General features: G+C 38.2%; 1 protein-coding gene across 2 annotated transcripts; it reads right to left on the bottom strand.

Moving 5' to 3' along the window:
- Window positions 1-240: 240 nt before the first annotated feature.
- Window positions 241-13,989, bottom strand: CCT8 (chaperonin containing TCP1 subunit 8). 2 transcript variants are annotated; one of them, XM_061422000.1, is made up of 16 exons: window positions 13,818-13,962; window positions 11,359-11,449; window positions 10,599-10,678; window positions 8,897-9,046; window positions 8,247-8,427; window positions 8,072-8,133; window positions 7,048-7,185; window positions 6,157-6,335; window positions 5,374-5,440; window positions 5,215-5,302; window positions 5,008-5,123; window positions 4,392-4,463; window positions 4,147-4,311; window positions 3,736-3,855; window positions 780-884; window positions 384-469 (listed from the first exon to the last, which is right to left on the bottom strand). In XM_061422000.1, exons 1-15 carry the CDS (start codon window positions 13,875-13,877, stop codon window positions 792-794), a joined length of 1,662 nt encoding a protein of 553 aa, XP_061277984.1. In that variant the 5' UTR covers window positions 13,878-13,962; the 3' UTR covers window positions 384-469; window positions 780-791. The 2 variants fall into 2 exon arrangements, with proteins under 2 accessions (XP_061278062.1, XP_061277984.1); XM_061422078.1 differs by lacking the exon at window positions 780-884 and having other exon boundaries at window positions 241-469; window positions 13,818-13,989.
- Window positions 13,990-14,005: the final 16 nt, after the last annotated feature.

Genomic DNA, 14,005 nt, shown 5'->3' with positions numbered 1-14,005 from the left:
AGTCTCCAACTCTGCCCTTTCCCTTGTAGAAAGCAGTCATAGACAGGATGTAAATACCTGATCACATCTGTGTTCCAATAAAACTTACGTAAAAAGACAAAGAGCAGGCCAGATTTATACTGCAAACAGACCCCCTGATAACTTGGGTGACTTCCCTTAAGTGCCACAGTTTTTCATTAACAAGGTTGAGACAAAACAGGTCATCAAGATCCAAGAACAGTGGTCCTCAGACAAAGAGGCTTCGATAGTAATATGTTTATTGCATCATCCATTTAAGGGTGCAAGATACAAACACAAAACACTTCTTAATTTAAGGAGAATATGAAAACATCAGGCAATTCCTATAGTACTACTACAAATACAACCTTCACCTACAGTAAAACGAAACCATTTAGTCATTTTGGTCTTCATCCCAGTCTTTCTTCCCACTTGGAGGCTTGGGCCCACCCGCTGGTTTTGCCATGATGATCTGCAAAACAAAATTCACACGAGTACACTTACAAACTCAAGCTTTAGAATGAAGAGAAAGAATATTTTTCTGAGCCTGCTTTGTTATTAAGCAATCATCACCAATGAGCAATCTGTTATTACATCGCATATGGAACACTAGCGTAATGTTGGTTATCATCCAGCAGGTGAGCTTTCTGTTTTGTGGACATTAACAGCAACAAAATTCACATTCATTAGCAGGAGGCCTTCTAAGACATGCATTTCAACAACCCAATGTGCGGAATGTGAGAAACATTTGCATGCATCACTGTCATCAATCAGTTTGGCACCTGATTTGCTATTTATATGAGAGATTCATCTTGCCAACCATCTTTATCCCAATTTCCTTGTGGTTTAGGAGCTTTAGGTCCACCTGCCAGTTTTGCCATTATAATCTAAAGTGGTTGATAGGTAAAATATATATATATATTAAAGTTCAACAACGATATTTCCTAGTACCCTTTAAGTACAAGAATTGTGTTCATAAACAAAAGTCCTAGCACCTAGCTGCCTAGAAACTTACACGCCAGAAGGCTCATTTATCTAGAATGCACTAACCCACCATTTCATAAGTATGACCATCTAGCGTTTTTAAAGGATTTATGTTTGGGCAGAAAAAAGGTGGTGGTTGCAGCTTTGGGCTCAAATGTATTTGGGAGAAGTTAAAGTTAGTTGGCTTTCCAGAGTAGAACTTCTAAAACCCTGAGAGAGAGATATGTATATATAAATGAATTTAGCTTGAGTCTCATGCAACACAAGTCATATCTTCACTACCACCTTCAATAGAGTCCCCCACCCCTTTTCAGAAGCTGCTTTCATGAAGAATTTGAAATTCCTGCAATAACATTTTACCAGTGAGTTAAGTGTTAGTCACTCAGTCGTGTCCAACTCTTTGCAACCCCATGGACTGCAGCCCATCAGGCTCCTCTATCCATGAGATTTTCCAGGCAAGGACACTGGAGTGGGTTGCCATTTCCTTCTCCAGGGGATCTTCCCCCAGGGATTGAACCTGGGTCTTCTGCACTACAGGCAGATTCTTTACCTACTGAGCTACAAGGGAAGCCCATGTAACTACTGGGGATAAATTCAGATTGTATTAAAAGCAGTAAGTAGTATAATTTTAGAACCTAAGTATACTTCAATTAAGAAAACAGACTGATGGGCCTCTTTTAAAAGAGTTTCTGATTCAGTGGATCTGGGAATGTGTATTTTTAACAAGTTGTTAGGTGATGAGGATACTATGGATTAGGGAACAATGTGAGAACTAGTGAATTAAACACCTGAACAAACACTAATCTAGCCCTACTACACTGTCCAATGCTGAAAACTTTTCAAGTTCTTTTCTAAAATCCATACTATGCAAAATTAGGTACAACTATACTGAAGAGTACAAGCTCATTACAGTTGGATGGGTTCCTCAAGATAGGTATGTAGAGTGCTAACGGCAAAAACAATGAACATCCTCCCTTAGGGTAAAACTTAACACAGCCTTCCTAGGTTAAACCCCCACATCATAAGTACCTGTGTGAGAAAGGCACTTGTTATTAACACTACTGTCTTGCTTGGCTAACTGGCATGCAAAATATTCCTTAAGAAACTTTTACTGTGAGACTTTCTGCTTATCTCATGCTTCAGTCTATTTAGCTTCTCCTGTCCCCTTCTACTTTTTCTTGGGGCCCCCATTATCTCTGCTTACAAACTCCAAAACCATTTTTTTGTAAAAACTGTATGATGCACTGATGTAAAAATACACAATTACTAAATCCAGTCCATGGATATCCAGTTCCATTCCTGGTCATCTCACATAGCAAAGAGTTCTTTACCGAAGTGAAATCTGTTTTGCTATAATTACAACCAACTGGTCCTTGCTTAGAATAAGTCCCATCTCCTTTCCATCTCTATGTAAAACTCTCTTTCCTTTCCATTTCTACCTAAAATTTGCTTCTCCCAAGATTAATTTGGCATGATTTTCATTTAATGGATTTACACTATGGCTCTAGCAATTAAAATTTTCTACTCAATATTTAAAAATTATTCATTGGTTAATAATCACTCCTAGAATTCTAGAAAAAAATAGATTTCATTAAGTTTACTAGAAAACACTTTTGAAAAATTGTGTTTTCTGATTTAACTCAATTCGAAATAGTCTTCACTACTTTTCTTCTTTGCCTAATTCCTCAAAAATATTAGCAGAAATACTATGATAATTTTAACACCTGAGGACCTTAAAACCCCCAAGACAACATCTGTCACAGAAGAACGCTTTTAACCACCAGGCCGGCCCTGTCATCTTCACATTTCCTTGATGGTAGTACAGATAGTGGTCCAGACCTTCCAAGAACCTGAGTGGACGCCTGAAACAGCACAGTAAGAACCCTATATATATAACAACACTCTGCTTTTTCTCACCTGTACAAGTCTATCAATCAGGTACAATAAGAGTGTATTCAAGTTGGCAGCATCACTACTCCTCTACTTTCGGACTGTGTGCTAAATCACTTCAGTCATGTCTGACTCTTTGCAACCCCATGGACTGTAGTCCACCAGGCTCTTCTGCCCATGGGATTCTCCAGGCAAGAATACTGGAGGGGGTTGCCATTTCCTTCTCCAACTTTGGGACCAGGAAATAAAATATGTTGATCTTATCATTGAAATGGCTAAGAGACAGTGTACACAGCATGGATATGCTGGATGAAGGGACGGTTCATGTCCTGGAGCAGGAAAGCATGAGATTTCATCATGCTACTGATAATGCCATGCAATCTGAAATATATGAATTACATTTTTCTAGAATTTTCCATATAGTAGTCTGGCATTAACAGATGACTTGTGGGTAAAATGAAACCACAGAAAGCAAATCTGCAAACAAAGGAGAGAATACTGTAGTCTGTAATGTCTGCTTCAGGGTTTTATGACCCTTCCATATTCCATATGGAACTTCCTCTCTCAAAGAGGGTTTTAAGATAAAGTCTTGAAAACTATGAATCTAAATGAGATTTATTTTACCCATTTCAGTTCCCAAGTGGCAAAGGAGTCTTTCATTGGAAAAATAATTTTAAATTAGCTCAATCAGTAGTTTCAATACAATGTATAACTATAACAGAAAAACAGAACTTTTTTGGGGGGAAGGAGGACTACTTTACTTTGAATAGAGAATATATTTTCATGTTTTAGTCCCATGAAAATATACTTTGAACTACATAAAAATTATTATTTTTAAAGAACAATATTTCATTTCTGACTCACCTGATCCACTCTGAGAACAGTGACGGCAGCATTAGTAGCCAGTTTAATAGCCCAGTATTTTCCCAGGTAAGTATCTAGAACACCAGCTTCCAACATGTCCTTTACAGCAGGAACTTCAGCCTGTCAACACAGAACTGTTTTTATGCTTTCATTCTAAAGGTTTACGTGAAAATACTTATACTCAATAACAGAAACATGGCTACTTAAATAAAACTAGAATAAGTAGCTAGGCAAAGTACTACCCTATGTACACAATAAAGCAGAAGGATAACTAAATTCTCTATCAAACTGAAAAAGCTGTTGTTAAAATCCTGTGCTCACAAATCAGAACATTTTCTGATTTTCCTTTTAACGTCTATTTTTACATTGTACATTCACAAAATAAAGTTCACTTTTTTTTCTCCCAAATACCTCAATATCTAATCCAACGTTTTTATTTCCTTCTTGATGTACTGCATAGAGTTTAGAGATTACTTCATTGGCCTTAACTCCAGAGTTTTCTGCCAGTGCCCGGGGAATAGCTTCAAATGCCTCTGCAAACTTCTTAATGGCATACTGTTCAAGTCCAGGGCACGTCTAAAACAACAATGTGCTCATTACTCAATTTTATTCAAACAAAAACAAGACAGTCAGTTTATACACAGAAAGCCATGTACCTCTCCATACGATGTGATCTGTTTGGCTAATTCAATTTCTGTTGCTCCACCTCCAGGTACAAGACGTTTATCCTATAACATACGGTTAAAAAAAGTCACCAAGAAGCAATGTCCAGTTTCCTAAATCTTTTCAGATTCCAGCACTCCACCAGACTTAGAGGGTTAAATCTGATTCAGTTACAAATTTTATAAAACTTGAATTCCAATTAAAAAATGGAGTGATCTGGACAAGCTATCTTACCTCACCGTTAAGGTCTGGTATATGAAAAAGAAGAATCAAAGTGAAGAATGGGAACAACACTGTGCAGTTACCTACATTTTCACAGGTCCAGCACCAATAATTTACTGAATAAGAAGCTGAAGTGCAGTGAAAGAAAAACCACCATAAACTCTTTTAGACAGTTAAAAAAGGAAGCCTTGATTAGCTGCTCCTTTTCATATTTTAGAAAATTCATCAGCAACAAAACACTTAAATGGAGTCTTACGGAAAAAGGTGCTGTGCTTTACACAAGCCACTCATGTTTTTCATTTTGAAGTTCTCAGGATGTTTAGGAGTCTGCCAACTGTGTTTTTGAGGACTTAAAATTACTAAGTTATGATGAATGCTAATACTGACCCTTGTGAGAACTTTGAAAGTATTAACACCATCATCTACTGCCCTCTCTATATCATCCATCAGGTTGTCTGTAGAGCCTCGAAGCACTATGGTAGAAATGGCACCATCTTCCTTTTCTGTCAATAAATTAAATATATATTAGGAGATTAGTAAAAGAAAATGAACTCCCTACACATCAAATATGTACATTTTACCATGACTACTCACCATGCTTAAACACAACCACTTGTGTATCTCCCACCTCTGACAGGTAAACACTGTCACAATGCCCCATTTCTTCAAGGACAGGAGGATTCTGTGAGAAAATGATTCTTGTAATAATCTAAATAGGTTCAACTATCTTTTAATAGTGCCCCAAATACATACCAATCTAGGAAGAGCTGTAGCACCAACTGTTTTGCATAATCTTCTGAGATCCCATTTTGAGTTCAGCCTTTAAAAAACAAAACACACACCTTAATAGAAGGAGATACCATAGTAAAATACAAGAGATTAAACAGGAAACTGTTCATAGGGCCTCAAGTCACCTTCTTTCTTCCCTGAAGGTTCAAGCTCAGAACAGGTTTGGACTGCACTGTGCAATCCAGCCACTTACGTTTATGGAATTATTCTAGAATTGAGAAAGTTTTCAAGTCTCCTTAGGATGTCAAGGGTTTGTAGTTGTAAAACACAAAGGAAGCCCTGGCACATAGAAAACTTTTGCTTTACTTTGGGCAACTGAATGTTCTGTGAGAAAGAGAACAGTGATTTCCTCTGCCCATTATATTAAGAAAGGTGGGAATGGTTAAGTTGTCCAGTGTAATCCATAAACAAAGTTTGTTCCTAACCCCACACTCTAGCTAACAGTGTGTACCAGATTTGTGTCTGGTCTCTTAAGCTCTTCCTCTTGCCTGGAACACTCTTCCCTTGCTCTCTTCAATTAACATCTGTTAACTGGTCCTTCAGCTCTCAGTCTAAAGGTAGGTTTTCTCAGAGATATTTCCTATTCTCCTAGACCAAGTGAAGTCCACTTGCTACGTTATCTAATACCTCATACTCTCCCCTTTTAACATGCTTAACAGTCTTTATGGTGTGCTGAATTTATTTGTTCATTGTTTCACCACCCAAAGTCATTTACAATCTGGAATAACAGATGCAGTCCTCTCTTACCTCACCAACATGATATTGTATTTGTTTGCATAGTGAAGAGCCATGTCTGCCACTCTGCCACCTGTTACTACGACATTTGCACCAGTATCAGCAATAGCTTTGACTTGCGCATCCATGAGATTTTCTTCTCCCTTACTAAAATTCATCAGTTCTTCAGCACTCTTTATCAACACCGTTCCCTAGCAAAATAAGCAAAGATTTTCTCTAAAACCATTTCATCACTTTGGTGTTCAAAGTCACAGAATAACATTAAAGAAACAATTTAAACATGCACATATTATGAAACAGAATATAAAATCTGTACGAAACTAACAGAAATGCAGCTTGCTCCTAGACCAACAACTTCTCCCTCTGCCACACTCAGCACTAATATATTTGCTCTTTGACAGGCACTTTTCATGGAAAAATTAGAGAAACTATACTATGAGAGGTCAAGCAGGTGTCCTGACATCTGTCTTCTGATGTCAACTAACGTACTGAAACAACACTGTGATTCTCAAACTTCCTCTAAAATGTGGACAGAATGACCAGGCCCATCCCACCCCAAACCTGTATAATTTTAAAAGCCACCAACTGCTCAAGATCTCAAGAATTGCAGGGATGAAATCAACAGTGACTTATAAACTTCAGACTTACTATGTATTTTCAAATACAAACTTCCAATTATAACTGTTACTAACTTCAAATTATGTTAGCCTATTTTTGTTTCAGGATGCTCCAGAATTTCAACGTTATTTAAAAAATTGCAATGAACAGCCCACAAATATCATTTTTTCATTGAACATTTAATCTGGTGAATGCCATATTCACTGGATTAAGAGCAAACTCCACCTCAATGTTACTGAAAAGGAAGCCCAAATTTTTACCTTCAAGATTCTGAAATCTACATACCTTAGTTTCTGTTATCATGCCATCAAAAGGACAAGAGTACACTGCTATTTTTGCATCTTTGACAGATGTTACATCACCTTCAGTCTCCTTCTTAAAAACCATGCCATGCAGTACTGAAGAGGAATGCACACCAGAGCCCTGAGGAGTTAGATACCAAAATCATCAATGATTTCATGAAAATAACATCAGGGCTAATTGACTGCTTCTGCATGTACCAAATATATTCATTACTAAATAATGTACTACAGCAAGGCAGGGACTCTTGGGGATGATACAGTGGTGGACAGTAAAGCACAGCAGTCTGTTCATTGTAGGGATCACCGTGGCAATGAGCCACAGTTACGGACCGGGATCCTGCAGGATACTTGGGGAAAAATCAAAGAACAACTGCTCTAAGCCATTCATTCACTCAGCACCAATATACCAGGCTGGACTGTCAGTGACACGGACAGAACAGGGATCAACGCCAAGTTTTTGATTTCACACGCACACCAGGTAACAGAGAAGGGGAGGCAGCGCATGGATGGTTAGAACACAGCATGTATATCACACACAGCTAGCACACGTACTTATGTAAGTTAAATTTGACTATGATAACAATCACATGTCCATGTGTAAAACCAACAGTTACAGGTTTTACTGTATCACAACTTTTATCAAGTATATACCTTTTAGATATTAAAAGTATGAATTTTATTACAGAGCAACAGAAAAACTTGAACCACATTCAAAATTCCCTTCTAAGCTCATTTTTATAAATCAGCATATATGAAGAATACAAATATTAGTATTTTGTTTATGCACTAAACCTTCCAACAGTTATGGAAAAGTGATGACAAGAATATGTTGATATCCTTTTAAATTCAAAGTATCACAATCTAGCAATATCAAAATCTTAAATGAAGGCAGGAAGTCTTAAGTGTCTAAAACTTACAAGGTAAAATTTAGATTAACAGTTTTGGGGGAGGGGCAGGGGGAGGAAAAAAGACCTATCTAGATAACACTGATGCATTTCTAAACTTACCAGAATCTTACAAACTCTGATGTTATCAACATTGAAATGGCCAGAGTCAGGAAAAATGGATACTGTTAAGAAAAGAAAGACATATCAAAAGATATATTGGGAAAACAGAGAAAATATCTTAGCCATATGAAGACATTTTAATTTTGGATTTTTTCATTTACTGATATATACTCACCACATGCCTGAGCTATAAGCTTGGCCAGAAACACTTCATTACCATATTGTTTACTCATTACAGAGGTATGAAGTAGAGACGACACTTCATCAACATCCCGTAGATTTTTTGCAGAGCAACATACCAAGTCAGGAAGAATCTCATGAGCTTTTTTGCAGGCTATTTCATAACCTTCTATGACCTTAAATGTAAAGAGTAAAAATACTTCCTCAAAGGACATAATTTTGACGTGTCTTAAAGTATCTCATTTTGGTAACCCTATGGATACAGTATTTTCAATAGAAAAACACAAAGCACACTCCCAGGGTAACATTCATGGCAAAGCCTACTACTTAAGAGTGCAGGCTTTGGTGGCAGCCCACATTTGAACCCCAACTGCCATTATTAGCTACTCGAGCAAGGTTTTTCTAACTTAAGGCTCACTTTCCTTATCTGAAACAAATTGGGATTACTTTTAATAGGCCCCACTCACAGGGTTCTTGTAAGGACAGAATGAGACATTGCATGGGAAGCACATGTACTACAAACCCTGACACAGAGAAAAGTGCACAGTACTAGCTATTCCCATAGTACTGACTTAAGTTTCAAACAGTAGGTATACATACACAAGCAAATTTGAAACAGGGGTAGGTTATAAAATGGACAGTCACCTCTGAAACTGACAGGCCAAGTCTGAGAAGCTCTTCAGCTAATTCCAGAAGAGCTCCAGCAAAAACCAGAACAAAGTTTGTACCATCTCCAACCTCTTGCTCTTGCATATGAGAGGCCATTACAATCATTTTTGCAGCAGGATGCTGTACCTGGTAGAAGGGGTTTGAATTTAAACAGTAAGTTAAACATTTGACCCTTAAAGCAACATGAAATTTTTCCGTTCCATTTCTTCTTAAACTAACAGACTCCAATCTCCTATGGATGAAGTAACTCTTCTGATCTCACCTATAGTGTGTTCACAAGAAGATAGTCCAGGTCCCCTTACACCCGTCAGCACGAGTGCACCACCGCAAATGACGGTAACCTCACAGGGCACTTTCTTTCAACGGTCAGTCGCTCAGTATGTACACTGTATACATGAGGTTCCTAACACTATTACAGGTTCACTAAATTAAAAAAGTAATTCCAACCTAAGGCACTTTTAAAAAAAGGCTTCAGGGGTGCTAAAGTAGATGTCATTTAGCTTGGTGGTAAGTCTCAATATTTATGTATATCCTCATTGAAAGGGGTTATCAATTATGGTCTAAAAGAAGAAAAATATAAAATATTTCTTAAAGTGTATCAAAATTTTAAGTGGTCCTTCCATAGAATTTACGAAGTTTTTTAAAGAAATAAGCAAGGAGTGACAACCGACAGCACTGAGAAAACTAAACAGCTGACACTGGTTTATTATGAAGACACTATCCCCATCATACTTATATGACTCCTGAGAACATCACAGAGTACAATGTTAACCTTCATAATGACAAGTCCCTCTACAAATATCTCGTCGATCTGTTTGTTCAATATTATTACTTTAACACTGTATTATTATTTGCGCTTCCCTTGTGGCTCAGATGGTAAAGAAATCTGCCTGCCATGTGGGAGACCCAGGTTCGATCCCTGGGTTGGGAAGATCCCTTGGAGAAGGCTATGGCAACCCACTCCAGTATTTCCGCCTGAAGAATCCCATGGACAGAGGAGCCTGGTGGGCTACAGTCCATGGGGTCGCAAAGAGTCGGATACAACTGAGCAAGTGACACTCTCATGTCATTATTTAAGAAGCTGGAGAAACGTTAACTTACCTATGGAGTTCTGACTAAAGAATTAACCCTGGTGCTTTAAGAAAAATTCCCTAAGACTGAACATATCCTTCAATTAGCAGCTGGCTGAGGAGTAGTACTCCATGTGTGATCAAGCGCCAGACTGTCCTCATAAACCCGCTGACAGTTATCTATTCTACAGACTCTGTACCATCAAAACTGTAGGTGAACAAAATTCCACCAACTGATTTAATTTCACAAACACAATTAAAACAAACCCATCTTAAAATACCAGCAGTTTCTACATTATAGAATAATTCACTTTAGTGTCACGCTCTAAAGACACATTCAATTTGATATTATCGGCAAATATATATGTATATTTTATCACAACCAACCTCTTCATAAATAACAGGAGATTTTAACAGGAGCAAAGATGTTACACATAAAGAGGATTCTCTATAATTAGGAATATCTATACAATGAATTTTCAAGTTGGGAATAAAAAAAAAACCCTTATTATCCAATGTGAATGAAATAAAGGTTATTCGATGTTAGAATACACTGAATTTTTGACATCACCAAAACATTTCTTGGGTTTTTAAAAGAAATAACTTACTTCTAGCTCTCTTAAAATAGTCGCTGCATCGTTTGTCACAAACAATTTCTCCAGGTGGTTGATAACCATTTTGTTCATTCCTCAAAAATAGTTAGAAAAAGAAATCCATCATCACTCAAACCCTTCTCCAGACACCAAAGAAAATCCAGTGAAGAAACACAAATTTGCTATCCATTCCCTGAAATAACTTTGTAAGAACTCAAAACATATTACCTATTCTTAAAGCCACAACCCAATGGCTTCCCCTGCCTGCACAGCTGTATTATTTCTTTCCTGCCAATTTCATATTTTTGTTCAATTTAAATTATATTGAAATGTACAAAGACTAAAATTATTTACTTGAAAGTATATTTGTTTTGCTTATTCCATAAATTTGTATCAATTAATTCAGTTGATGGTGGGAAGCAAGAGAGAATTTTTCTCCCTTAAATTGTCATTTTACGTAAGAGACTGTTCCACAGCTGTAACAATGAACACCAGGTACCACCTCAAAGGTGAAAGCACGATAACTTTTCTATCCTCTCAATAGGACAAAAAGTAACATTTTGATTCCAACTTTCCTAAAAAGATCTGAACTGCTGATTAAAGATTAGGAAAACTGTACAGGAGTTACTGAACTGTGAAATAGTTTTCAACACCATACTGTATTATGGCTAAAACTCTCAATTTACATATAATATCCTCAAATAAGTTTCAAAGAACTACTATACAAAATTCTATTATAGTACTGTATTTTTTAAAACATGAATTTAGAAATTACCATTTGGTCCATATGCTGTACGAGTTGTTTGGGCCAGCTCCTTGCAAGCCTGTATGTTCCTGTACACAGCCTCTTCTAATCCTGAAAAATGCTGTAGAAGAAAACTTCTGATTAGGCAGGACAGTGAATCTCAATAATTTCTTCATTTTTAAAATGGGAGTAATATAACAGTACCTGTCTCAAAAGACTGTTGATATTATCAAGCAAAATTTATGTATGTAAAGCATGGTGTTTGGTGTTCCTATGATACCACAGATACCATCATAATCTATGATCCATAGATTTGTCCACAAATTGAATGAATAAAGCATGACATTTTTAGGGACAATGGGTACCTACTTACACATCAAAACATAAAGCCTAATTTTTTTAAAGTGTAGTGAAAAGTGCAGAGAAGAGTGCTAAGACTGATTAGAAAAAGCATATGAACCATTGCAGATAAAAATACCTTTCCAGAGTCTACCAATTCTTTCTAAAAGCTGAAATGTGGTATGAATATGATAAAACCTGAGCACTGTAGAGTCAACAGGTCTATGTTCAAAGGGAATTAACATATTTGCCTTATACATTTTTAGAACTAAAGCATACAGATTTTGAATTCTTATTTGAACTGAAACAAACTGCTCGTTTGTACACATTAATTCCAACATGTATATACTGAAAACTGAACTGCTCACAGTATTCAAATTTTCAAGTTTTACAATGAACTTCTTTTAGACATGGGATTTACTTGTGAGTCTCAGATAAATTTCAAGAGCCTCTGTTCATGCGAACATTTTTTTAGAGCTGCTTTGCCTGACAAGAGTAGGCATTTACCACAAGTGGTTATTTAAAATTTAAGTAATTAAAAACTCAGTCCCACAACTGCACTAGACACAGTCCAAATGCCCAGTAGCTACATGTGACTAGTGGATACCACACTGGATAATGCTGATACAAAACACTTCCATCATAGCAGACAGACAAAACTGCCTTATACTCTCCTTTTTTCCCTCACTCCCATTCTCTGAGGAACAGCCACTCTGATCATAAATCAGATCCTACCCAACAGTTCAATGACTTCCCTTCACTCTGAGGATAAAATGTAAATCCCCTGTAAAGGCTACAAGGTCCTACACCCTCTAATCCTTGCCAACAACTCTTCTAATTTCATCTCTTACCATTCTTGCCCTCCCTTGCTAAGCTTCAGTCTCATCTTTTTCCTTACTGTTTCAACAAGTCAAACTCACTTCATCCGGAGTTTGGTCCCTTATTGGTCCTTTAGCCTGAAACATTTCTGCCTTTAATCTTGGCCACTAAGCACAGAGCTGAGAGTTCTTTCCTTAACATCTTATTTATTGTTCTACCCCAAACTTTCCCTTTTAAATTTTTTTTTAGAGGCGCACTTTCAATTTCCTTTATCATTATTTGAAATTATCCTTTTGCTTATTTGGTCAGTTATTTCTGCCTCAGAAGAATAAAAAAATATGGACACTTTCCAGCCTTTTAAAAAAAGTGAGTTCATGTCATTTTCAGCAAAGCTCTTTCACCAATACTTACAGTAAACCTCCTTACCTACTAGAGTCACGTTATCCCCAAAGTGCATCCTTGCCAACAAGAAACCTAGCTCCCTCAAACTGTTATCACAAATGGAACCACACTATCTACACTCCTTTAAGCACAGAAAGTCTGGGGGACAATAAGGGAACACAACTATTTGAACATAAGAGACACTTACAGTAGTGTGTCCAAGACATTTTTTTAAAAAAACATGCTGTTGAAATTACTTTCAAGCTCTCGCCATAAAACAAAAGCTTTACTTAAGTCAGGGTGTCACTTACTTTGTTGGTTACAACTATTTCCGTCCAATCTCCCCAACTGAAAGATGAGGAAAATAAGACCCAGAGAATTAAGTTTTACCTCAAGCTGGCTAAGTTCAGACCAGAACCCACTGGGATTGTAACTAAGGTTTATCCTATTACAATGCACTATTTCTGTGAACTAAAAAGGGAGCCCGCCGTTTCTCCTTTGCAAGAGTTGCCTCGTCCCTCTCCTCCCCGGACCACCCGCTCCTGGAGCCGTTTCGCAGTACTCAAAGCAACTTCACCTACGTTATTTCACCTACTTCGCGCCTCACAAAGGAGAATCTCCTCACTCCCGTTTTACTGCCGAGGAAAAATGCGAAGAGCGGCCTTCACACCCTGTGCGGCTACAAAGCACAGAACGCGCTGCCTGCGGCCTCGTCGCCCACTCGCCGTTTCTGGCCGCTTGTCCCCTCTGCTGGGTTCGTAAAAAAAAAAAAACCGAAATGCCCGCGGCCCTCGGCGGCCGAGCTCTCCCGAGAACACCTCCCTTTCTGGAATCTTCTTTCCCTCCGACCGCTATGTCGGGTGGGCACGCCGGGCACGTTCGTAGGTTTCTCTTCTTGGCTGCGGCCGCCGGGGCTCTCCCACCTCACTCCCCCTTCCTCCTTTTCTTACCTTCGCTCCCTCCTTGAGCATCTGGGCAAAGCCCGGGGCCTTGGGGACGTGGAGCGCCATGACCAGTCTGCAGGGAGCCGTTCACGCGCCCTCTCAGAAGTTCCTGGAGGAAGCGACAGGCGCGCACAGCTTTCTGGGAACGTAGCGTGCGGCCGGCTCACGCTCCTCCTCTCTCTTCAGCCGGACCC

Source organism: Bos javanicus, chromosome 1, assembly GCF_032452875.1.
Source record: "Bos javanicus breed banteng chromosome 1, ARS-OSU_banteng_1.0, whole genome shotgun sequence".
NCBI classification, from domain to species: Eukaryota; Metazoa; Chordata; class Mammalia; order Artiodactyla; family Bovidae; genus Bos; species Bos javanicus.
The sequence above is the reverse complement of the archived record's forward strand: the minus strand, read 5'-3'. Positions and strand labels throughout refer to the sequence as shown.

Coding starts and splice junctions, on each gene's coding strand:
- CCT8 (XM_061422000.1), bottom strand. CDS start 13,877: ATGGCGCTCCACGTCCCCAAGGCCCCGGGCTTTGCCCAGATGCTCAAG. Junction 8,428..8,896: donor TTGGCCTGTCAGTTTCAGAG/GTGACTGTCCAT, acceptor TTTACATTTAAG/GTCATAGAAGGTTATGAAAT. Junction 4,464..5,007: donor CTTTCAAAGTTCTCACAAGG/GTCAGTATTAGC, acceptor CGTATGTTATAG/GATAAACGTCTTGTACCTGG.